At 36.4% G+C, this 26,497-nt stretch overlaps 1 protein-coding gene across 16 annotated transcripts in view; it reads left to right on the forward strand.

Annotated features, from left to right (window-relative positions):
- The window catches only part of EPB41L1 (erythrocyte membrane protein band 4.1 like 1), a 185,176-nt gene that overhangs the window by 110,875 nt on the left and 47,804 nt on the right, over positions 1-26,497 (forward strand). For 13 of the 16 annotated variants that reach the window (XM_039323690.1, XM_039323691.1, XM_039323700.1 and 10 more), the window contains 2 exons: positions 14,929-15,131; positions 21,521-21,685. In XM_039323690.1, coding sequence (XP_039179624.1) covers positions 14,943-15,131; positions 21,521-21,685 — 354 coding nt within the window. In that variant the 5' untranslated portion in view covers positions 14,929-14,942. Of the gene's footprint in view, positions 1-5,134; positions 5,241-14,928; positions 15,132-21,520; positions 21,686-26,497 lie in introns of all 16 variants that reach the window. The other 3 variants (XM_039323698.1, XM_039323696.1, XM_039323697.1) reach the window with 1 other exon arrangement.

The raw sequence follows: 26,497 nt of genomic DNA on the forward strand, positions 1-26,497 counted from the left end.
TGGTATGAAATACAGTGAGGCAAATATTAAGTACACTAATAATTGTCTAAGAAACAAATAAAAGCACGAGGATCAAATCAGACTAGGAAAAGCACGAGGTCCAGATAGGTTGATAGATTATATATTGCAAAGAACTTGAAGAGGAACTGCTAGAACCATTGATGAATAAGATGAATGAAACTAAAGAAAACAATGGCAGCATGGGAGGATGCATACATAATTCTAATTGACAAAGAAAGAAATGATCCAGAGTAACCAACCGTATAGATAAATTTCCCTGCTGACTGTAGATTACAAAATTTTTACAAAAATGCTAGCTGATTGATTCAAGAAATGTGTTTCAGATATAATTTGTATTGATCAAACAGGCTATATTCCAAAGAGAAATATCAAGAACAACAGTTAGGTTCATAATCAATATGATAGAACTTATAAACAAAAAGAGGAAGAAAGCTCCACTAATCTTTCTGAACATAAACTTTCAACAGTTTGCAGTGTCAATTCTTACTGACTATACTGAATAAAATAAATCCCAGAGAAGAGTTCCAAGCTTGGGTCAGAAACATGTATCAATGGTAAGAAAGCAAATGGAACTTACCCTGCAGATCTTTAAATCAGTAAGACTAAAAGGCAAGATTGTCCATTCTCTCTTTAATTATTATTCATGATTGATCTAGAAATACAGACAGGAAAGGTTGGAGTGATAAACAAATGCAGGTCTCCAAATCCATGGAGAGGAATATAAGTTCAAAAGTTATGCAATGATGTCCTATTAATCATCACAGAACCACAAAAGGCCACAAGACAGTTGCCCAAAACAGTTAATAGTTTTGGAGATTTATCTGGATATAAAATCAATGTCCAGAAACCAAAAATAATTACAAAAGCGTAATACAATGGTAAGCTAATTTTTGCAGGAAGAATCTGACTGTCAACCCACTTATTGAAATATCTTGCTCTGCCTTTGACAGGTAATGATCAATGAAATATATTAAAATAATAATGTCAAATTATGGCAAGAGATCTTGAAAAGTGGAGGAATTTAAAGCCATCTTGGTTAGAACCAGTGCAAGTATTAAAATGAAAGTATTACTCAGGATAAATTATTTGCTCCAAATGGTGTCAATTATAATCTCAGAACTTTACAGGAATGGCAAAAAATTGTCAACAAATTTATATGGAGTGGGAAAAGACCAGAGTTATTTTTTTTTTGCAAAATTCAGAAGACAAAGGTGGTCTTGTCTTTCCAAATTTTAAACTGTATCATAAAGCAAATTGAATAACAGAATGCATAACATTCCTGAATAGTAGAATGTCAATATGGGAAAGTGCCAGTTTAGCTAATGGACTTCACAGATATTTATGGTACAGAGAGACAAAGGAGAATAAAAATTTGGAAGGACATATTATTAGGCAAAGCTCACTGGTTCTCTCAGCCAACCTACTATTGTGAGATGTCAGTGGAAAGCTATTTATGCCATTTTGAGGCTCCTTTAGATTTTTTGGATAATCATAAACCTTTTGTACCTATACTTTGATACTTCTTAAAGTTTATTTTATAAGCTAGATGTACATGCCTACATACATTGTACATGTTATTGGTATATATGCAGTGCTTTTTTTTGTAAAAAAAAAAAAAAAGTGCCAGAACTCACACACGTTATACAACCTATCTTGCCTACTCTACAAGGTTCCATCCAAGAAAGATGCCAGAACTCTGTTCTGAGCGTTCTATGACAAAAAAAGTCCTGTATATATGGCTGTTATTGATATCCGTGAGGTGTCTAGACTGACAAACAAGATCAGGGCCTTTTTATATAATAGCTTAAGTTACTGGCTCTTCCCCTCCTCAAGAAATATGCGTGGCTTTGCTATTCTTGACTTTTTAAGAGAGTATTGAATTCTACTCCACGTGTTAAAGATTGTGCTAGGCACTCTACTGCTGTTTCTTTGAGTTTTAGTATGGAATTAGTACAGTTTTATAAAGTGTAGTATTATTTTAATTATAGAGTTTTGTAGTGGGACATTGGGTCTTCAACCAATACGTAATCAATGCACTCCTTATAGTCTTACATTAAGTTGCGAAGAAGGCTGAGTGGTGTCTCTTTAGATAAGTATATTTTGCAGGTGTGCTATTTGTAATCCTTCAGTGCAAGGGTGGGCAGCTTAAAGCCCAGAACCACATGTAGTCCCTGATCTTGTGTTATAGAGCTCCAGACCTGTTTTTGACTATCATGTTGGTCAAAATTGGCAGCATAGTTCCCATCATTTTGAGGGGGAAAACACAGAAATGGTAATGTAAAGCCCAAATCACAAAAGCCAACATAAAATGAAGGAAATATCCCTGCACCCAAAGAAAATATCCAGAAAATCCCTACCATGTCTTCATCTATGACAGGGGTGTCAAACTGCCGAGGTTGGTTTCATCATACCGGAGCCGCGCCCACCCTATTGCCGGCAATGGCGAAAAAGCTCCGATACGTCGCACAATGTCACATGACGTCACGAGTTTGACATGCCTGATCTATGATATGGCTTTGTACCTTTATATCATCAATCCATGTTGTATGGTGTCATCCTCCCAGATGATTCAGATGTTTTACTGGGAGATGACACTGATTGAATCTAGACCATGTTTGTAATATGTAGACTATGAACCCTTTTTACAAATTCTAAAGTAGGAAAGCACTTGAGAGAAAGAAAGGGCAATACTTTCTGATGATTGTGCTGTTCTGTCTCCTAATTTGGGATGTTTCTTATTTGATTGAGCCACCGCTGCTTTTTCCAGGACACCACCTGTCCATACTTATCTAGCCAGTATATCCTGCTCCAGAATATTTCATCCTTAGCCTAATGAACCTGTTTGCATTTCTAGACTTCATCTGCTTTCATCACTCTTGAATAAAGACACATTTTGCAGCCATGAATGCTTAACAATAGCTGCCCTTTGAACTGAGATAAGCTTTATTGCAATATAAAATATTAAAGAAGTTTCTTTGCAATTATGATTTTAGAGTTTATTTGTCGGTAAATCAGTGAAATACTGGACGCTGAGTATACTCAGTCAGAGGAGCAAAAAAGTATTCCGTGAAGAATGGACCCCTACAGAGAATGTGCAGTATCTTGAAGGTTGAGACTTCAGTTATGATTTTAACATGTTTTCCTTGTTGGGATGCCTGTTTGACAGAATGACAAGCAAGATTCATCGGAAAAAATAAGATGCGCATTTTGGTACCTAAATTGGTTGAAAACCCCAAAGAAAGAACTTAAAAATTTCATATACAAAAGCAAGTCAGTGCTGTGTCAATTGAAAAAAATTTTTGGGGGGTGAATTAATAGAGTCAATAGATAATGAAATAGTAACACAGCATTTATATGTTTTTGATCCATAAATGCACAGAATAATAGTTCTGATATCTTCACTCCATTTCTAGGCAGGAATAGACGATATGGGGACAGAGGAACTTTCTTTTTCTTATTAACTTTTTCTTTATAAAGAAATATATTTCCAGTATATTCATAGAAATAACATTCAGATACCTGAAAAATGCATGTAAGAAATGCAGGACCAATCAGTTTATTAGACTACTGAATCAATAAAAAAAACCCTTAGATGATGATATGAAATTTGACAAAGGATGCTGAAAAGGAAGTGTTTTACTGATACAAAATAAAATATTTAGGCTTTGTTCTTACAAAAATCAACAAAGATTTATTAAATTATTACTTACTAATCTGGAAATACATAACAGATATTTCTAGAATGAACAAATTAAATTTGTTTTGCTTAGTCTTACAGTGATAAAATATTTTATCAAGATTAAAGCTTCTATTACAAATAATTACAAATTATTCCAGCCTTTATTGTGAATAAAGCATTACTGATATAGACTAGTAAAGAATTATATACAGTACATCTAATAAAATGCAAATGATCAAATTCAGAAACTTGTAGAATTCAAAAAAACAAGGAACCTTAGCAACTATCAATCTTGACTGTACTATCATGCCAGCTGATTAATATGAATTTCAGAATGGACCATAATTCTTATGGTTGTATCATGTTTGTGGAAGGGGCAGGACTTTTAGAAGGGGTCAAAAGATGTATCTGGATTGACATAAACATAAACAAACAATTTTCAAGAGTCTGTATAAAATTAAGTAACTTACTGTTTGGGACAAATGCAGGAAAAGAATTAAGCCCTGATTCCCGCCCCCTTCCCTCATTATTGAATAACTATATTATGATTAAACTTTGTTTAGTGGAGGCTGAAATCAATGGATTTTTTTTGTCTATCTGCCTCTATTTCATTACTTAATTTTATTATTATCTCTTATTACCTGTTTTTCAATATCCTTTTAGACCAGTGGTTCTCAACCTGTGGGTCGGGACCCCATTTGGGGTCGAACGACCATTTCACGGGGGTCGGCAAACAAGGCTGTCCGCCATTTTTTTCCCATTTTCTTTGGCCACGCCCCTGGCACCCGGTGATGTATAAGTGGTTGGGGGTCACCACAACATGGGGAACTATATTATGGGGTCGCAGCATTAGAAAGGTTGAGAACCACTGTTTTAGACCTAATTTGAATTTGTATTATACTATTTTTTTTTCTTCTTGAAAATTCCAATACCTAGCTTATAAAAGTAACTAAATAAAATGAAAAAGGGGGAAGGGAAGGGAAAATAAATATAAATGCAGATCAGGGGAGCATGCGTATCCATTGCACATTTAAGTATGTTAGGTCTCATTTTTGTCATGATGGGCAGACCAGGTCCCACTGGCCCATTGCTTCCACTAATTCAACAGCCACTGTATCAGATGCTGATACCCTTGTAGGTCCCTCCTCAGCCAGGACTAATCCTTAGCCAACATGAGCAAACTCCTTCAGCCTGAAAATCCTGCACCTCATCAAAGAAAAGCACTTTGCGAGCAAGTAGCAAAATTCTAACTTTGCAAGCAAGACGGGTGCCTCATTATTGGCAACAGCTGAGCAAGGAAAGGGCTTTTTTCCCCTACTCTTGGCAGGGAGCAGATTTAAAGTGGGCAAGAATTGCCTTCTGTTGCTGGAAGCAACTTCGTTATCTAGCTTTGTGTATTCTTAATGTTAACTCCTGCTACGTTTTCGATCTTAGCATGTTCCTGACCAAGTCTTGGCTCGTCCCTCTCTACTTTTCAAGACATTGTGAGTTTCTGATTATGGATTGTTCGACTCGGATTACATCTTCTCTTCAGCATCTAGTAAGCTGCCATGCACACAGATATTCTTCCTCCTGTTTCCCAACCCCTTTTCTGTTGCCTCCCCATACCTGTCTGCTGCCATCTGTCCTGACAAGCTTCCTGATGTCTTCATAAGCCTTGCTTCAAATACTCTGCTCAGTTACTCTCCAACTTTCCTTGTGCCTCCCATTTTTTCCTGCTCCTCACCGCATTTTGATCAAACTTCCTCCAAAGTGTGTGTTCTCCTGCCCAGCACCTCTGCCTGCATCACACCCGCATTTTGCCTGCCAGTTGCATGGGCATTTATTGCCTTTGCTGAAGTCAGGACACAAAGCATTTATGCATGTATTTATTTAACTATATTTGGAACACAGCCCAATTGGAACAGTTTACACCTATATAAATTCAGAATGTAAATAACATGGTATCCTTATAACAGTGCATTAATTTCAAAATGGTCACTTACAGTTATTCCAATTCAAAGGCATGCTGAAACAATGTGGTATTTAAAGCTTTGCAAAATGCAAGGAAGATTGAGATCGAAAATATGTCCTAGGAGGTACAGTTCCAAAATATGGAGATTACCACTTGAGAAAGCCTACTGCTAGTCACATTCCATGTACTTCATTTTGTGGTGTGTAGAGTTGACACCCAGCTAAATTTTAAATCAGTCCTTGGAGATCAAGTAATAAAACTTTATAAACTTGTGTTTTAGAAATAGTGAGAATAATATGTACTTTTGTTCTGATCCAAGTAAAAATATTATGGTATATCTTCTTGCCTTAGAAATTGGTTCCCACTTTTCCAAATTTATTCAGTCTGTACCTTAAGTTGAAGTAAATTGGACATTATTACTATTTTCTGTAGCTGTCAATTTCTACAGTTAGCTGTATTTATCCATTCGTATGGCAGCTGATCTCATTGTATTAACTCTGGGAGACTAACAACAGAATTTAAAGAATATTTAACTTTATATCTTAAATAACTAGCATGTAAGTGGGAGTCTGCACTGTAGCTTAAGTAGATTTACAAGTTTTTAACTAGTTCTCCAACTAAAAAATAGGTGTAGCCTTGAATCTGATCTAGTGAACAATGTTTGTCTAGAATGTGGATTTGTTTATAAGAAGAGTGATTTAACAAGCCAAGTAGCTGCTATTATATCTTTCTCTCTTGGCTCATAATATTTAGATGAGCCCATTACCATTCATTACTCAGGATCTGTCCTTGCATCATTTGTTGACACTTGCAGAAATGGGCCAGTAGACACTATGTAGCAATGCCCCTCCATGCTTAGTTTTATTTACTATATTTGCTATATTGTATGTTAATTCTACTTTTGGATAAATAAGATCATCAAAATGGGGATTTTTTAAAAAATAAGACTTTATCTGTAGTGTACAGAGTTATTGTTGTCATTGTTTAAGCATGCCTGTTATCTTGTATTGTTGCTTGGTTATTTTAGGCTGCTTGATTCATTAAAGCAAGCAGCTGTAAAACTTGCTCTTGGTTATAGTGCCTTATTTCCATCAGTAGAAAAGTTCTGATCTGATTATGTACTCTTAATTTCACTTAAAGGAAAAAAAGTTAAGAGATTCAGAGTCAAGGAAAACAGAAAAGGAAGATTAGTTCTTCAAGGCCAGATGAAATAGTGAATTATGGAGTCTTGGAGCTCTCTGTGCTTGGTTGTTTGCTTGCAGATGTTTCATTACTAACTAACATTGTCAGTGCCAGCAAGTGTGGGGTTTGTTCCTTGTTCATATGCAGCAGCTTGCCCTGCCAGTTTTAGTTGGGGTGCAGTTTTCTCCCTGTTAGTTCCTTAATAGATAATTGGCAGGACAAACTATTCTATGAGAAATTAGGACACCAACGGAATAAAGAGAAATCCAAATATATGGCATATTTTTTGCTATGGAGACTTAGGTGGAGTAGATAAAGAAGGCAATCTCCTTGGTTTCAGAAATATTTAATATTTTGTGCCTAAGAGAAATATAATTCATTAAATACTAGCTTTGAGGTGTTTCAAAGACCTAAAGATGAAAAAGCAGAAGCTCATGAGACTGGTACAACAGAAATAAAACTGTGAAGATAGACTGGTTGTAGGCCTTTTGAACAAAAGTGTGCATGGGACCTGCATAGATTAGCTTATTTAGGTCAAGGAACACTTAGTAGCACTGCAGAAACTTGCTAAAAGACACTAATCCATACCAGCCTGTGGAGGTCTGTCCTCATGGAAACCATTCTTCACTCTCATAAGCTCAAACCAGGAATTGTTTACCAGAAAACAAACAATAAAATTTTCACCGGAATCTGGGGTTGGGGTAGGACGGAGTGGGATAACTTGCCATAGCCAACTCATTGCAGCCACCTTGCCATGGACAACTCCCTCTGGGACATTTTGCTACAGCCAACTCACCGTGGGACAACTCACCACAGGAGAATTTAACAATTCGATTTAATTATTTAAAATAAATAAAAAATATTTTAATTTTTGTCATTCACATTTCATTTTGTCCCTCCTTTTGCATCCATTCGTTAATTATTCTATTTCACCATTTCTTTGATAATAGTGTAGCGCTTATCCCGCAGCGAGTTTTCCTGCAGTGAGTTGATTGTGGTGAGTTGCCCTGTGGTGAATTGCCCATGGCAAATTGTCATAGAGTGGGGGTGGGAAGTCTTTGGGAGTATATAGCATTTAGATCAGTTGTTTTCCTTTACTATATTCTTCCTATCTTAATTTCCTAACCCAACTTAACTAGGACCTCTTCCTTTCTCTTCCAGTCAGTAACCCTCTTTGAAATTACAAATACTAATACCAAGAAAAATATAAAAATAGAAATGAAGAGCTAAAAGATTTTCGTTTCCTCCAGACAAATATAAACAACTTCAATAACTCTAATATTTCATTTTCTAAAAAAGCTCTACTCCCTGTATCTCATCCCTTATCAATAGTCAAGTATAAAAACTCGTAATTAGTCATCAGCAAAAGTTTATTAACAGCTACCAGAAATAGTAACTTATTGAATTTTAATTATAATCTAATAAATCCATTTGTATTCCAATGTATCACTTTCTCTAAGAAATACCACTCTGAATAAAAAGGTGCATATGGCTGGATTCTAAAGGTGCATATGGCTGGATTCTAAATGCCAAGTCTCTTCATTTGACTCTGATTCTAATAAGATCTTATTAGATCACTCTGGCAAATGCTTTGATAGCTTGGTAGTGTCACTCTGAAGTCAGCGTGCAGATGTTACCTGACTAATCAGCCATCACTGAGTCTCATGTTAAAAGAGGATTCTAATTGTTTTTGGATCCAAGTTTTGAATCAAGTTAGTTGAATCTGAAATGTTAGCATAGACTGGATTCTACATTTCCAGTCTCTTCTTTTTTGCTTTATATTTATAATGTGCTTTAGCTCAGTCTGTATTTTCGTACTTCATCCTTACGTTTGGCTACATTAAATCCAGATTAGTTTTGATCCATCTCTCTTTGAAGCATTGGGCAGGATTGATGATGGTGGTGGTTTTTGTAATGGTTTTGTGTTTCAACAGAAAGACAGTGAAATTTAATCTCTAAATCTCCTCAGTTCATTTTCCTTAAAGATCCCTTGTAGGCTTTCCCTGCCAAATAATTCTCTCTGCCAAATAATTTCATGCCAGGCGGGAAAATACTATTTGAGTAACTTTGATTCTATTTTTGCTCAAAACATTAATGACTTGTGAAATCTTGTGCATTAACTACAACCAATAATACTAGCAATTGTATTGGAAAAAAAATCTGTTGAAGTGTATTGTAGATTGCTTTCTGAAGTTGAGGTATGTATATCTTGCCACTTTGAGGGAGCATCTATTACAATCAATTTTCTTATCACAGTATCTCATTAGAATACAGTGAGCTAGTTGCTACATACATTTTAGTCAGTCCTCTGAGTCTGGATTAAATTCCTCAACTTTCCTAAAACACATTCTAGTAACTTATTTTATAGTTTATTCATTTATTTATGGTCCAATACCAAGCCATAGAATTTTATAAAATACAGCATATCATTGATACATGTATAATTATATATATAGTACATACATATATAAACAAGAGAAAATCCTATAAAATTAATATTTCATTGAAGGGTCTAAACAGTTTCTATAAGGTAAGGATTATAAAGAAAAATAGCTAATACCCTCAAACATCTGGGTTTTGGTCATTTAATAAGAATACCTGAAATTCATCATGAATGGAGTTTATCATACTAAAGAGATTGGATTAGTTCTGATCACTGGTAAGACCTATACATTGCCACTGTTATGATCGCTGCTGTTGAAGAAAATATAGTAAACCCAAGCCAGAAATGGCTTATTTGGAAAAATACCCCCCCACACACACACACACATCACTCTTTGGAGGAGCAGTGAGTATAGAGTCTTCCAACTCCAGTAGAGAAAGATCAGTTTGAGTATATTGTCTTTAGAAGGGAAATAGGTAGAAAGAGATATTACAGAAGCTTTGGCCTCTGAGTAAGAGAGTCTGCATCATCAGATGTGAAAGAATGTGACTTTTTTTTCGGGGAAAGGACATAAAAATAAGATAATATGACCTTCAAAGATGATTGGATGACATAACTCCAAGAAAATTGATCACTTTGCAGTTGCCTGTCATATTTAACCTTTTGCTCTTGGTTGATGAATGAGGGAAGAGTCTGCTGCCAATCTGTTCACCTACTCCCAAATGTTACAAGAGAGAAGGTGCCAAGAGATGAAAGGTATTTGCCAGTTCCATTCTCATGTACTGTATACTTCAACAAAAAGGAAACCAAAACATGATACATAAATCATAAGTCAGAATAATGTCAGGAAATATATAAAGAGGTATGATTTACTGTTAAAGACTGCAGTAGTATTATTTCACATTGTAGAAGTTCCAATTTCTCAGTGTTAAGCTTGTGGTATTTGAAGTACTGGTGGAAATTTCAAGAATCTGTGGTCTTTTACAGGAAGGGTTGGGCTGGGGGCAAATGGTGAAAGTTATATTGTGTTGCTGTGAAGCAAGCACACCTGTATGATACATGCACTATGGCATTGTATGTATGTAGAAAAGAAGACTAATTTGTGTCCTGGTGTTAAAGAGATGCTTTTATTATTTTGATAAAAATGTGCATTCTTGATGTTCCCTCTGCAAGAATCTAGCATCCTTTTGAGCGTTATAAGCTACCTAGAAAAGTCTTGTTTTGAAAGATTACATACAAGCTTTTCATATAAATATCTTTCCTCCAAGAAATTGCCAAATTGTTGGTTTCCCTTCATATAGGCAAAAACCTACATGGAGTTGCATGCAGTGCAGAAACTGTTAAATCCATAGTGCTTTATATATTTTTCCCCTTTGTTTCAGCCATCTTTCTTCTTGTAGTCTTTCTATATTGTACAGGTTTTATTGTTCTGAAAACCATTACAAAATTGTTTAGGCTCAAGATAAATAAACAGAGAGCTGTCAGCTAACAAGCCCACAAAATTACCTTTTAAATCTGTCACTCTCAGTGAGTCAAAAGATACAATATCTGCAGCTTCTTCAACTTTTTTTTTGTTTATTCCTTCTTTTTTTTCATTTCTCCTCCTCCAGTTCAGTCTGATGGAGTGCTGCATGGCATATTCTGATGCTAATGCCCATGATATCCATTCTTTCTATCTCTTTCTATATCACAGTAGTTGGGAGAAAGCAAAAAGATGGAAAAGGGTGGGCTGTGATCAAAGAGGGAAGAAAGATGTTCTTCCCTAATTCAACAAGCAATTTTAAGGTAGAAAAATAATCTTTGCATTACAACTTGGCATGCCTTAGGCAGAAAGTCAGAAATGTTTGCACTGCTGTTTTGAAGTATGAAACTAAAATTTTGCACAGGATCATCAGAAAGCTCATTTTAGGTGAAAGTAACCCATGCTGTGCATAAAACTTGTTGTGATAAAGGAACCATGTTGGTTTCACTTTGTGAAATCTTACAGCAAAAATAGTCCCTGACCAATAATCCTAGAGGGCACATTTTCTTAGAGTTAATTAATCAAATCAGAAATCAAATAAATAAATGGTAAACCAAGAATGTTCCACCAGAATTCTTTCTCTGCACTTCCTGTGGACTTTCTCTCAGGGTATAGCAACCTGTTTTGGAGGACTGGCCAAAGAGAAAGAATGGCAACAATTTAATGCTTTTTAGGGGTGGATTGAGAATCACTTGCCAAGAAGCCAGAAGTCAGGAATTCAGCTGAGCTTTGCATGTTTGTTTAAAGTTATAAACCTTGGGTTCAAAACAAATGTTATGCTGCATCCCACCCTTTAAGCCAGGGGTGGGGAACCTTGGCCCTTTTATGACTTATGACAACTTCCAGCATGGCTGGCTTAGGAATTCTGGGAGCTAGTCCACAAGTCATAAAAGGACCCAGGTTCCCTACCCCTGCTTTAAGCTATTGAAAAACATGGAGTTCCATCTGTCAGAACACCCAGTGCTCTGTGGATGTGATTTCTAAGCCATATCCATTAGTCCTCATCTTGCTACTTGAATTTCTCATTTCAAAAATTGGTGAAAGATATCTGTGTACCATAAATATTTGAAAGATTACTCATCATGATAGCTGAAAGACAATAACATCACATATTCCAATGTCCTCCTCCACCAGGTACCTCACTGAGGTATTGCATTCCGGCTAGATTGAGAAGTGAAAAACATCTTAGAAGAAAGCATGGACAAATCATTAATATAATGCAGCTGTGAAAACTTCATAATTCATGGCCTTGAAATCATCAAGAATTGAGCTTCACTGATAAAGATTTCTTAAGAGTTGGCCCTGCATCAATCTATTTGGAGGACACTTTTCTTAGTTACAAGACTTTGCTTCTCAGAGTTCTAAAACCTGCCAGAGGCAGTTGTCTTATGATCTTCGCATGGGAGCTGCCCTCTGGAGTGCTTGTGGGCAAACCCACAAGCACTTGTCTGGAGGGGAAGTCCAAGAAGTTGATCCATATGCTGGCTTCTTGTGCCACTGTGGTCATTGATTTCTGTCTGAGCAGAGCTATTTTCAGTTCACCATGGCTTCCCCAGGTCACCTTTATCATATTTATATTCTATTTGAAGGAAGATAAACATTGAAATGACCACATATGTTAAAAAAGAAAAAAAAACTTTAAACTTGTTTTGTTACATGAGCGTATAGTTTTACATATTTGGGAGGGATAAGGGAAAGAGTTAAGATGTTTTCAGGCTTGGATTAAAATTCATTGCAAAAAGAATTTGAAATTTGCTAGGCATGTTTTTAAATTACTTTTTACAAGTCATGGAATTTCTATTCTGAGTTTGAAGTTTGGATTCGTTTTCGCCCTTCTTTTCCAAGGAGTATTTGCACATGTAACTTTAAGGCATGATTCAGATAATATGATGGTTTATGTAGAGCACTAACATTACCTCTCTGTGTGGACTGGAGTTTGCTGTGTGGATTAGAACTTAGTCAAGAATGTGGCTATATGTTATAGAGAAATGGACTTCTTTTAGAAACGTTTGCCAGTTTTAACTTTTAACCCAAGCAATCCTGGACTGAGCCTTCTTCAATACATGAAAATTCATCCTTTGTTGGTGGGGAGAACATGTTAGAACTGGAAATCTTCTAAACTAGGGGTGTGGAATTGTGGCTACTAGCAGCTTCTCAGCTGGCCAATAGTCTCTCCTGTCTCTTTTTCTCTTCTACTCAGTCTCACTAAATTGGGACATTCTTTGTACTACATTTTCATGAACTTCCAAAATGTGTATTGAGTGACCTCAGTATTTAAAAAGTTTCTCTAAAGAGATTAAACTTGGCTTTTTAAAACATTTCAGCCAAACTAAAGAATCCAAGCTACAAGCTGACTGATAGGTAGAAAAGATGGCATAAACCAGCGGTCCCCAACCTTTCCACCTTGCCAGCCTGGCGGAGGGGTGAGTGAGGGCAGGCGCACATGCAAGCACACAGCTCCATTGGTGGAGCTTTACACATGAGCAGAGGTGCTCATGTGAATGGAGCTTCATATGTGAGCATCCTCTGCTCACATTAGTGGAGCTTCACATGCAAGCACAAGCACCCTTGACTCAAGCACCCTCCGCTCACATGAGTCGAGTTTTGTGTGCACTGCTTGCCCATTGCTCACGCAGGTTGATTTTGAAAAGGCCACAGTTCAGTAGTGGGCTGCGGTCCTAGGGCATAAACAGCAGTTGCCTTTCATCTTCTGCTGGACTGAGTTAGACCAGAAGTTTTATCATCAGGTTAAAAGAAAGATTGCACTAACACTGGCATGGGAGTGTCTGACAGACAAAAGAAAATCTGTAGAGGAAAAATTCTCATCATGCCTTGTTTTTATTGTCAGAAACCTATGCAAGCTGTGAGATCTGTTGTGTTGTCTGAACTATTGCATTGGATGGAAATTTTCAGCTGGCACTAACCAGCGCAATATCTAGCTATTGGAGGAATGTAATTGGTTTGGTACATGCTGTAGTGCTTCATTTGTACCCTTATGTGCAGATATATTAGGCATCTTATTAAGACAAACAAAAATGTACAGAGAGGACAGATTAGCAGCCAGAGCTCAGCAATCAGCAATGTTTGTTTTGCATTCTAATACCCAAGTGGAATACGTTTTATTTTGTGGATGGAGAGATTAGTCTTGCATGCAAGAAAGCTGTAGGTGTGGTGCTGGTTTGATATATGGCCTCCACGTGAGGATGTAGTTCGTAAAGCGCAGAGAGAAAGACCTGGCTTTGTAGAAAACAGCTATATTTTTGTATAATTTTTCCTGCTGTATCTGAACCTGTATAATGCAAACTGAAGATTATGGGAGTTGTAGTGAAACATTTCTGGGGGGAGCCTAATTTGGACTTTTTCACATTAAGAGTCTATTGGAATTCATAAATATTTGTGGTAGCAAGATTTCAGCACATCAGATTTAAGCGTAAGAGAATGCTAAGTTTGCAAAAACATGAGATTTGTACAGGTATGCATGAGATGGGGTGCATAGGGAGTTCTGAAATGATTACTACCAAAGGATTTTTGAAAATGGGCCAGGGATTGCATGACACATTAGGGTGAAGATTGCTCAACACCTTTTAATGTAGAACAGGACTATATCTTAGTTTTTTCTCATCACAATTTTGACTATGTTTACTGAACTAGGATTGGGGCTAATCTTTTTTTGGGGGGGCTAATCTATTTTGGGGCTAATCTATTCTTAGAATAGTCTTGTGAAGTAAGTTATGCAGAGTGTGGCTTTCCCAAAGTTCCCTCATGTAAAGTTCCTGTTTTTCAACAATAAGAGCATCCGAGAGCCAAATAGTTGCTTGATCAAGGTGTAGTATTCTGTAGCATTCTGATTTTCTCTTAGTGTTAAAAAATGCTCTTTAGGTAGTCTGGCTGTTGAGTTTCAATCATACGTTTACCAATAATAAATGTGGGTATAAGTTTGTAGCCTGAAGGAATGTTTACTGCAACAATGTTCATCCCTGTGCAGCATCTCAGCAGAGTGGGTGCTTGAGATTGTGGTATCCAGGTGGTGGATTAACTAACTATATAGATTTTATTGAGAATACTCACTGTATAACTTTTTGTGCAAGTGTTTGCCCTGGAAGTTGAGAATTTTTTTTTATTTTAATAGGTACAATTACACATTTAATCTCATCCTCATGTATTTCATCTTCCCTTTGCAAATGCAGAATAATCAATAATAATGATGACAGAGACCAGCCCAGATTCGGAGGTGAAGAATGCTCAAGAAGGAAATCCCCAGCAGCAGCAGGAAGCAGCAGCAACTGGGCCAAACACAGTGAATGGTAGCTCCACCAGCACAGTACACAATCAGGAAGGTGATGATAATGAGAAACCAGGAGCCCACAGTGATGCTAAACTTGGGGAGCGGGTGAGTTTACTCTGTTGCCAAAGGTACTCTCACAAAGGCTTAGAAGATATTTTCAAGGTTGTAACTCAGCCATTTTATAAATGATCTCATTAAAAAATATGCAGAATGGGCTCTCATTTATTTGCTGGAGTTTAGCAGTAACTACAGCTTTTATTTGCTATAACAAAACATATTCAGTGCATCTAATCATTGCGCACAGAAATAGGCCTGCATTGACTTTCTGTGATCTCTTACAACTGTTGTTTGTTAGAAACTACAATTGAACATTAAAAGCTGGCTAAAACCCAAGGGAAATTAATCCCTTTAACCTGGCTGTGTCCACAGACTGAAAGGTCTCTTGAGGTGGCTTTACTGTTCATAATACCTAACAATGCACTTAGCCTTTTTAATAATAACATCAATAGTTTTAATAACATTCTATTTTAATATTGCTATTTTACTATTTTATTGTATGCTACCCAGAGTCACATTCTGTGAGATTGGCAGACATATAAATATGATTTATAAATGAACAAACAAATCATAATTTAGTAGGATATACCTAGTTCTGTTTATGGTATCAAAAACGTAGATAATATGGCAATGTTTCTGTTAAATACCATTGGATCAACATCATAAAGAAATCTTGATTTTCTTATATATTAATGGCCAAATACTACATTTTTGTCTCTATAGCAGAAGGTTTTCATGACAGCCTGTACAGTTTATATGTAGGCTTAAAATATGGCATTCCTGCTTTACAATTTTTTTTTCAGTAGACCATTTAAAACATAAAATAGCATAAAAATTAAAATGCAGTTAAAAATATACAATAACAGCAAAACTAGAAAACAATAACATGTCAGGAAGTTTTAAAATTATGTGAAAGTAAAATAATCATTTTGTCTAATTGCTAGGATTTAAGCTTACATAAACATAGTCTCTATTGTCTACCTGGGAATAATATATCTGCAGGTGTCTGTTCCACATTTGAGCATGATAGCAAAAAATGTCATGTTATCCTGCTGGCTCAGGAATTTTGGATGTTGAAGTCCACAGGTCATAAAGTTACCCTAGTAGCCCACCTCTGATTTAGGTAAATGCTACCTCTGCATTTCCCCCCATGCAGACTTGATGCAATGCCAATTTTCTACCTTTATTACCGTTTATAATGTGTTTTATATATCATACAAGCAGTGTATCTCCTGGTAGGCTGAGAACTGAGAGCAGCTTCTGCATTCTAAACTCTTAATTTTTAAGCAAACAATTAACACAATGTTTTACATATGTGTCAAGCCCTCCAGGCTTGACATGGACAGGTGGGGGGAGGGCAATGATGGCATGCAGGACGGAGGACGACGGAGGTAACCAGAGCCAGCAAGACCAACCGCCTCCAGCCATCCGGAACCTTCGGCCGCTGAACAGCTGATATGCCGCTGCATGCCAGCTGATAGTCCTGGTGATGTTCTTCGGCCCGCTGAACAGCTGACGGTCTGTCAGGTCGCCAGACGGCTGGGGAGCCGTCATTAGAGCTGCACTGTCCTACTGCCAGGATGCTTACTGAACTGTTTGCAAGGCAGGCAGAGGGGGTGATTTGCAACTGGCTGGGAACTGAGGACAAGGTCTGAAGCCGGCTGGGATGTGGCCATGGAAAGCTGAGGCGCACTGTTGGGCGTTGCCAATAGCCATTTGAGGTCGCACGGCCAGATGCTGGTTAGATGGGTGGGGGCGGGGTTTACTGCCTGTGTGTGTATATACAGCGCTGGGAGGCATTTGCTCCCAGCGCAGACTTTGAAAGTAGTGTATCTTTGAACTGCATGCCGAGGATTCCTCTCAGTAAATTGAAAACCACCTGTGAACTGATCGACTCGTGAGTCTTTCTTGCCAGGGGTGAGGTAGGATCTTTAACAATATGTATATGGATGCTAATGAGAAGTCAGGAGCATATAACGATGTCTCCAGATCAGAATTAGGAGGGGCTGTGCCAGAAGTAGTGTCAGAGCAGAAAGGCGCCGGAAATTATCAAAATTTATCCCAGGAGTAGTTTTTAGTGTCAAGAGTTGAGCTTGTGATCATGTTAATTATAATGATAATGGTAAGAGCCATGATGGGGCAGTGGCTGGAATGCAGTATTGCAGGCTAATTCTGCCGACTACCAACAGTTTGATCCTGACTGGCTCAAGATTGATTCAATATTTCATCCTCTCATCCTTCCAAGGTTGGTAAAATGGAGACTGAGATTGTTGGGGGCTATATGCTGACTCTGAACTGTGAAGTGGAATATAAGTCTAAGTGTTATTGCTATCAATTTCTTTTAGTGTGTGCAGAGTGAATCTTAATTATGTCGCTCACTTCCAATGTTAAAAAAAATTAGGATATGAAAAGGTGTATCATTAGGGGTCCTAGGTGCTCTCTGAGCTTGCTTGTTTTCTTGCAGGCGTTTCATTACCCAAACTAGATAACATCATCAATGCTAGTAAGGAGTGCTCTTTGCTATCAGTATATACTGTATTCTAGTGGCTTGCCTGCCGGTGTTGGTGGGGTGGTCTTAGAGATTCTTTGATTGGGCTATTTGGTGTTGACTTCTTTGGCAGTTCCTTGATTGGGGTACTTTTTACTTGATTGTTGGTCTGATGTTAACCTTGGAGTTAATCTATGATGATCTAGATGCTGATTGCTGGTGGAAAGGTGCTTGGGTCTTTTTCTTCCTTTTTGGTTTGGGTGATTGTCTCTTTTGCATAGTCTATAGATGTTGTTAATGTCTATGTGTCTATTGATGGCTGATTTGTCAGAGTGCCAGGCTTCTAGAAATTCCCTGGCATTTTTGGATTTGACCTGGTCTAGGATTGTCATATTTTCCCAATTGAAACTATGGTTAAATCTGTCTATATGTTGTGAAATTACAAGATTTTCATCATGTCTTATGACTGCTAGTTGGTGTTTGTGGATACATTCTGCCAGTCTTCTGCCTGTTGCAGTCCTACACAGTGGTTGTTGCAGTCCTTACATTGTATATTGTAGATGATTCCTGTTTTTTCTTCTTGGGTTGTTACTATAGTGTATCTACTCAGCCCACAGGTATAAGGTGGGTAGAAACTATTGGAGATAGGCAGTCTTGAGGATAACCAGGCCCTGTGCCATGAAAAGCATATGTTGTTTCTGTTGTTAAAAAATTGGAAGTTAGTAAACTTGATCTGCTGCAAGTGATATAACCAGTGTATTCTAGTCTTAGGTCTGTACTTGCTTATTTGATTTGTATGCCATCTGTTTCTGATGATCCTGGGTAGCTATTAGTCCGTGTCAAAATTTGCATAAAATAAAAATGGCTCCACAAAATAATGAATACAAAAATTAACTACATTGAAAACCACAGGGTAGATCCTTGTTGACCCTCTAAACATTATTAACTGGTCTTGGTGACAGTTGGAATCCAACTCCACTTGAAGAACCATAGAGGTCCTATCCTTGCTATGGATGATGGACAAATAATTGCTCTGGCAACAAGAAAACAAGTTTTCAGCTTGTTTTCAGTATTGTCTGTATTCTTTTTATAAAGCAGGGGGTAAATAATCTGAGTATATGGTGAGATTAATTTAGGATGCCATCATAAGGGTACTTATTCCAAAATGTGAGAAAATATACATCTTAGTATGTACCAGACAAGGCAGTATTGTGCCACAATTTATTTTTAGTGGCCAAAGTAAGAGTAAGTCCACTAAAGCATTTAATTGTCCAGACTCAATGCAAGGCAATAGTGATTTACAAAATAGAGCCAAGGAATAAGATAAGAAAAACAAAGAATCCTGAGCTTCTGTATGTTACACTATAGTTAAAAAAAAGGAGGATCAGGATATCAGTCAAAGGTATCTTCACATAATATCCAGACTAAAATCTTAAACATGGAAGGGGAATCCTTCTGACCAAGATGCAAGGACTCTGTGAGGGAAGGCTAATCAAATAATGCACTATCCTTGGTCCCAGAAATAAAAAGATTCTCATAAGATAAAAATGGGGCCAGATGAATTGTACTTTCATATGTGCCATCCCAAGAAACTTACTCTGTAACAAACAAATATAAGTAATTATATTTCACTGTTCTTTTTCACCAAACCAGCTTCACTATTGAGTTAAAGATGGCAGACAAGAATGGCACACATTGTTATCCTCTCAAAAGCTTCCATTTATTACAAAATGTTAGATATTGCAAAATCCCATCTTGCATTGGAGAAAATGTTCAAATACCTTCTTATTTCTTATAATGAGCAACTACAAAGTATTATGCCATTTCCCATCAGGAAATAAAAATGTCAAGTGTAAAGTCAACATAAGAGAATAAAAAAATGTATGGTTATATCTGGAGAGGCTCTTATATCCATTGATTCAGAACAGCTATTTTATAAGAAGTACCAAATGAAACTTAAGAATGGTGTTTGTATTATTGTACAGGTCAAAGAATATAGCAAAAAGGAAGTAGCAACAATGTGTAAGCTTCTCTCTCCAGGTAATTCTGTCAAAAAATAAATATTACAAGGATAAAGACATCTCTCTCCAGGTAATTCTGTCAAAAAATAAATATTACAAGGATAAAGACAATCGTCATTCACTCCCTCGTTTTTCCTCAGGGTTTCTGTATCAGACTTATATCTATTGTGTGAGGAACTAGAATTGCAAAAGGGCCAGCGCTGATCTGATTACTGAGTACAGATTAAAATTGAAAGTACCATCAATGGGAAGGACCTAACCTATTCTAGCTACAGGGTATATAGACATTCCTGAAATATAAATGCTTTTCACAGGCCAATATCGTATGGTATACATTGACTATTTTTTATATTAAAAGCCCATACAGTGGTTAAATATGGTGCTAGCTTGGCGCAGGTATAATAGACTGAAAGCAAAACTTACTTTTCACCATAAGTCTCATCAAAGCACCAGGCTGTCAGTATTTTGCAATGATCTGGTGTTGCAAATTTGCTTTTAGGAATTATTGGATTTTCTCTCAAGAGATAATTATGTGATATTTCTTTTATTTTCACCTATGGTATCATTCAGTATAAAATTGTTGATTAGTAGCATAGAACTAAAATTAGTCAAAATTGCAGCACTGAATACATTGGGAGGGGCAGGAATTAACTGGGCTACACAGAGCTTGAATGGCATAATCTATACACGTAAAGCAAGTCTACTGCAGTTTTGTGTATAGGTGCATATATGCCCTCTCCCCCATCACATTCATATAGAAAATGTTTTTCAGTTTTCGACTCCTGGCATTTGCTGGTAGTCTTCCAGCCAACGTACTAATCAAGCCCAATCCTGCTTGATAGAAAGGGTCTGAGTAAATATAAGGGTAGTCCTTGACTTAGGACCACAGTTGAACCCCAAATTTCCATTGTTAAGGAAGGCAGTTGTTAAATGAGTTTTCTCCCATTTTACAACTTTTTGACCATGGTTAAGTGAATCACTGCTTGCCGTTAAATGAATCATGTGGTTGTTACGTGAATCTAGTTTCCCCCATTAACTTCGCTTGTTGGAAGCCGGCTGGGAAGATTACAAATGGTGATCACATGTTATTAATATATGCCAATTGCCAGGGCCCAAATTTTGATCACATGACCATAGGAATGCTACAACAGTCATAAGTGTGAAAACCAGTTATCTTTTTTTCAGTGCTGTTATAATTTCAAGCGTCACTAAATGAATGGTTGCAGATCGAAGACTGCCTGTTCCTCTGCTTAAAAAATGTTGAGTCAATTTTCTGTTTCCCCAGCAGAATATGGTCCTCTTCTTCATAAAGCATTATGATCTGAATGAAAAATAAGAATGAATGAAATGTAAATACATCAAAAGTCCCAGCCACAAGAGCCAATAATATGCTATAGAAACTCAACACAGCAGTGATCTCAAATAAGCCTTGTCCTTTGTGTCAGGTCTTCAGTTATGCGCTTTTTCCTACCAACTGGTTGGAATTTTGTTTTCTGTCAAATATTTGATATAAAATGAAGTCATTTTGCAATTCAGTCCATGTAAGTGGTATCAGTTGCTGGTAGTTCTACTGCAAAGTTAGAGAACAGAAGAAAGCGCATCATAGATTTGATTTCATTATATGGACAAACCATGAAGATGGTAATCCCAGCGTATCACCCATGTATTATGAGGAGAGTATGGTCTATCTTCCAAGTAATGGCATTAGGATAGTTAGTGAAAACGTTTTTCAAATAAAATGTCAACCTAGTTTGGTGAATAGAATGAACGAGTGAAACCAGAAAAGTCTTAAAGGAAGGGTACATAAAAATAGGTCTTGCACTGTGGTACTGTAGTAGCTGATTCTTGCACTGAGCAGGAAGTTACACTAGAAGATTACCTTGTTGCCTAACACCACTTATATTCTTTGATTCTACTTTATTTTTTAGGCTGTGGACATGGATGAAAAGGACTACAGTGAAGCAGATGGGTTATCTGAGAAGACTACCCCCAGCAAGGCTCAAAAATCTCCTCAGAAAATCACAAAAAAGTTCAAGAGTGCAGTCTGCAGGGTGACTCTTCTGGATGCCTCAGACTATGAGTGTGAAGTAGAGGTGAGCATGGAGGCTGTACCACTTGACTTTTTTATTTCTACCCATAAGTTTATTTTGTTTGCCCTCTAAACAGTATATAAAAACTGAGTAGCTCTGTGGAAAGCATACCTGCTAAAATCAAGAAGCTTTTTTAAAATAGCCTTAGATCAGTGTATTAAAACAGATAATACTTTCAACTTTGCTAAAGACTCATCTGCATGCTTAACTCTGTGTATGAATGCACAGGGAAAGCAGGTGTGAGTGACTCATACATTTTTAAGTCTAGGCAGCCTGCTATCTGTATAGTTTGAGAGAATGAAGAGTAGGCAATAGGTTTGTGTGCTTGTATAACTATTATTTTGATAGAGACACCTAAAGAAGGGGAACATTACTTGCAGCATTCAGTCAAGAAGATTGAGTATTTATAAAATGAAAATGTTTTAAATATTTATAAAAACTTATAAAGCTTGGTTGGCATGACTAACCCTCCCTTCATTATCTATACATAAATCCACTTTTCTACAGAATAAAAGATAGCCAGATAGTGGTTCATCTTTTCATAGATATTAGAACCATTATTTCCTATATGGTGAATGGGCAATATGTATTCCTTAGATGGTGAAGAAAAAAAGGGGTGAATATTTGAAAATTCTTAAGATACTTATCTTCTGCTGCAGGAAATAATATAAGATGTCATACATTGCAAGTCTGTCTTTTTTCATTTCTTTTAAAAATGGATAGGTCACAATACGGGGAAAGGATTTGAGGGAAACATATATATTTCCTGATTGCCCAGAGGATCTATAACAGTGGGAAGCAGTTTTATTCCTATTTTTAAGAGTTTCTTCCAATCCTTTCTGTACTTTCCTGAATGGAATGGGACAACTCACCAACACTAACTCGCTGTAGCCAACTAACTAGTCATGACCAACTCACCATGGGACAATTCACCTCAGGACAAATACAAAAGTTCAATTAATTTCAGTGGAACCATGGCTAGTAATAATAAAATGAAGTAAATCCAGAAATACAAGAGTTACAATAATTTTGATGAAAATGTGATCAGCAATAATAAAAGTAACTGAATGAAACGATTAATACAGCATTGAATTGTCCCGTACCAAATTGACTTGTGTCGAGTTGGCCGTGGTGACACTGCAAGAGTTCCGTTGCTTCAGACTGAAGATGTAAGTGGCATGGAAGCAGTAGCCAGAGGGAAAGGTTCTCTCTGTGAAAGAAGATGACTAGGTGCTTGAAATTACAGAAATATATCATTGAGATTCTTCTTTTGCAGTTTGTGGCATTAACATTGACATTTTTTGTTTCTGAAAAATTCAGAAACGGCTTTCTTCAATTAAGTAGTTTCTAGTGTGCAGAATTTCCCTTCAGTGAAATTATCATGTCTTGATAAATATATTAATTAATGACTTTGTTCAGAAATGCAGCTATTGAGACCCACAGTGAAAATGGGAAGAGGCCTTTCAAAGACACATGTAGAATTCCATAATATGCTAAGACATACAGTAGGAAAGAGTAGAGAGAAGTGAAGGTAGAATTGGGACAAAGGACCAGAAAAAAGGGTTAGGATAATTTACTTTGTAAGTTGTACAACACCACTGGAAGGCATGAGCTCAGGCTATCCTATTCTACGGGGTACAGTCACTCTAGCAAGGAAATCTGTCTAATTTCATTCCTCATGCTACTACCAAAGTTGCAGAATGCCATCTTCTCTGTCTTCCTAAAATCAGGATAATTAATTTTGACATTTGTGCACATTCTTCCATGTAAGACAGTGCTAACCAGGCATTCGTTTAGGAGCCTCCTTTGGTGCAAATAGCACTTTTTTCTTGTTTAATTCAGTGTAGGACATGTGAAAGTGAAGCAGAAATATTGCATGTTCTCCATTGAAAAAAAGAAAGAAAGAATGTATGTATGTATGTATGTATGTATGTGTGCATGTATGTATGTATTTATAATGGTCTTTCTAGTAGCTCTAGAGTTTTTCCTGACAAAAATGACCACGTTTTAAATATTTGTTTGTAGATAAGATAAGACTTTCTGTTAAAATATATGTTTTTATTTCTGATATGTGTTAAACTTGCGAAAGATTTTCTGAGATAAAAAGAAAACGAAAAGAAATTAATTTTATGAGTCACTATTTGAAGGGATTAAAGATTAAGATTTTTAATAAATTGCTTGCTTTTGATAGCTCAGGATTTTTCCTGAATGATGAGGTTTTAAAGCTATGTTTATAAGATAGGGGAAGAAGAAACTTTTTGTTCTTTTTAGAGAAAGTAATAAGTTACTGTATTAAAAGTAAAGGATTGTGAAGCTGATTTATTTGATTTAGATAAAAATGTATTGTTACATCTGGTAACACTTATTAGACTTTTGCTGATTAAACTTGAATTATGGGGCTTTCTAATTTATTTATAGATAAGAGATGGAATATGGGAAGAAGAGATTTCTCTTTAGTTAGAAATTGTTTGTACTTGTTTGATGAAGGGAGAAGTTATTTTTTTTAATATATCCTTTTTCTCTTATATTTTTCTCATTTTTTCTGTGCACTTTTCATTCTTTACTTTTCATATTTTTTTAGTTTGCATTATTTTTTATTTTTGAAAGTTTAAACTTTAATAAAAAAATTATATATGAAAATATATTAATATTCCTGGGATCAAGTTGCTCATTATATTTATTCAATCTCTAAGCTGGCCCCTGCATAATTTAGAATGATTCTGTTTTATCAAACATCCATAATCTTCCCCAATGATGTAGCATTGCCTATCTTGTAGCAAATAAGGACATTCAACAGAGCCCTTTGACAAGTAAAGATATAGGCATATCCTTATTTAAATAGGACTTTCAGGGTTCAGTGTTATAAACACCTCACTGTGTCTCATATTCTGTTGACTTTTTTCAAAAAAGTTATTGATGTCAGTTGAATATGGATTGCAAATTGCTTTTGTACAATTTGTACAAGTAACTATATAAAGAACAAAACATTGAGGGACTGGGAGAAAGTTAAAAGGGCCTCTATGTGCCTTTGATCTCCATGCTTCTGCAGTCAGGCTTTTTAGCTGACATCTTGAACAGCGAGATTCTGAAAGTGGCCTGACTTACTGCAGAGGAGTTGATTGTTGTAGAGATGAAAGTTCCCTTTAAGCAAAAGAAGTGGGTGGAGTGATAGCCTGGAATAGATTGTTAAAAGACCTTCAAAGCCCAGAGATGTGAGCCTGAAAGGATGCATAAAATTAATTACCATTTTTTGAAAACAGGTTGATATTTGCCCATTGATGAACACATGCTGAGGTCTCGTTTGCTTTGCTATTCTTAATTTATCAAGATTTACGAAATGTCTACCAAGATGGGTTATTATCTATTTTAGATGAGTTCAATTTGTGCTGATCATCCTCTTCTCTTTCTTTCTATTTTTTTTTCCAGCATTATAGTTTTTTCAAGCGTACTAAGTCTCTGCCTAATGTCTCCAAAATGTCATATTTTGAATTAGGTCATTATGCCTCAAGTGAGAAAACTGAATTGATTTGGTCTGTGATCCATTTGTTTGTTTTATTGGTTACCTATGATACTAGTTTTCTCTAGCATCAAAATTCAAAAATGACTTTAGTCAAAAGTGTCAACAGTCTATCTGCCCATCTTCAGAATCTAACTTTCAGTTCTATACAGTGTCACATAGGGAAAACTATTGCCAGCACAATCCTGATCTTTGTAGATACAGACATTTGTGGCTTCTAAATAACTTTTCCAACACTTTCATTGCTACCCTATTAAGTGCTAGTCTACAGTATATTTATTGAGGGCTGATTCCTTTAATTTACTTCAGTGCCTTCATTGTCAGTTCTACAGTTGTTTTGTTACACCTTTAATTTAGTCTAAATATAGTTCCCTTTTTCTCTGCAGCTTCAGATTGTTTTCTTCTGCAGGGCAACATCAGAAACTAAATATGCCAAATCTAGCCATATCATAAACATCATTAGGAATTCAAATGAAGTTTTACTCTTAACTCTGTAACATGTTGAATGCCATCTATCTATGCGTTTTACTGGTAAATACAAGAATCATTTACCATTGCATTGCAGTATGAAATGATGCCACTGTTGTCAGTAATGTGATCTTTCTCCTCCTTCAGCATCTTCTTATATCTTTGCTGCCCACTATCAATGTCTGCTTGCTTTAGCAGGACAACTACCATAAGATGACCTTTATGTCTTGGATGATCCTGCTGGAAGTGCATACTTTTGGCATAAATTCTTGCTGTTCTTTTCTTATCCTTCTCAGGAACAATAGACACCAAAGATGAGGCAGCATAACATATTTCATGGGAAGAAGCAGCTTGGAAAACATTACTAATTATTTGTTACCAGTGTATGACTATCTTGTTCACAGTCATTTGATCTCCTAAACCAGCTTTTAATTTTAAAAAAGAAAAAAAGATTCATATTAAATGACTAAATAGATTCATTGCCTTTTGTTGCACAGGTTAATAAGTTTCTTCATATAATGGAAGTATTTTTGTGAAGTGTTAATTGCTTGTGGTTTTTGATGATTTAGCTTTAGTTTTCATTCTCAGAGCCCATGTGCTGACATGTCATGACATAGAATTGTATTAGTAGATCAAACTTTGGGTCACGTTTTCACTATCCTCAGAGTATGTCAATTTGAATTCCAAGTGGGACAATTAGAGGAAAGTAATCTTGGAATTACAGATCTATATTTTTGATCAAAGTTAGATAAAGAATATGTATCTCTGTAACAGGGTAAAGATGCACTTGAGTTGAACTTGATTCTTGCAGTTTTCTTGGCAGTGTTATA

The sequence above is a fragment of the Crotalus tigris genome, unplaced genomic scaffold (genome assembly GCF_016545835.1).
Source record: "Crotalus tigris isolate CLP2741 ecotype Arizona unplaced genomic scaffold, ASM1654583v1 scf7180000024281.4978605, whole genome shotgun sequence".
Classification (NCBI taxonomy): domain Eukaryota; kingdom Metazoa; phylum Chordata; class Lepidosauria; order Squamata; family Viperidae; genus Crotalus; species Crotalus tigris.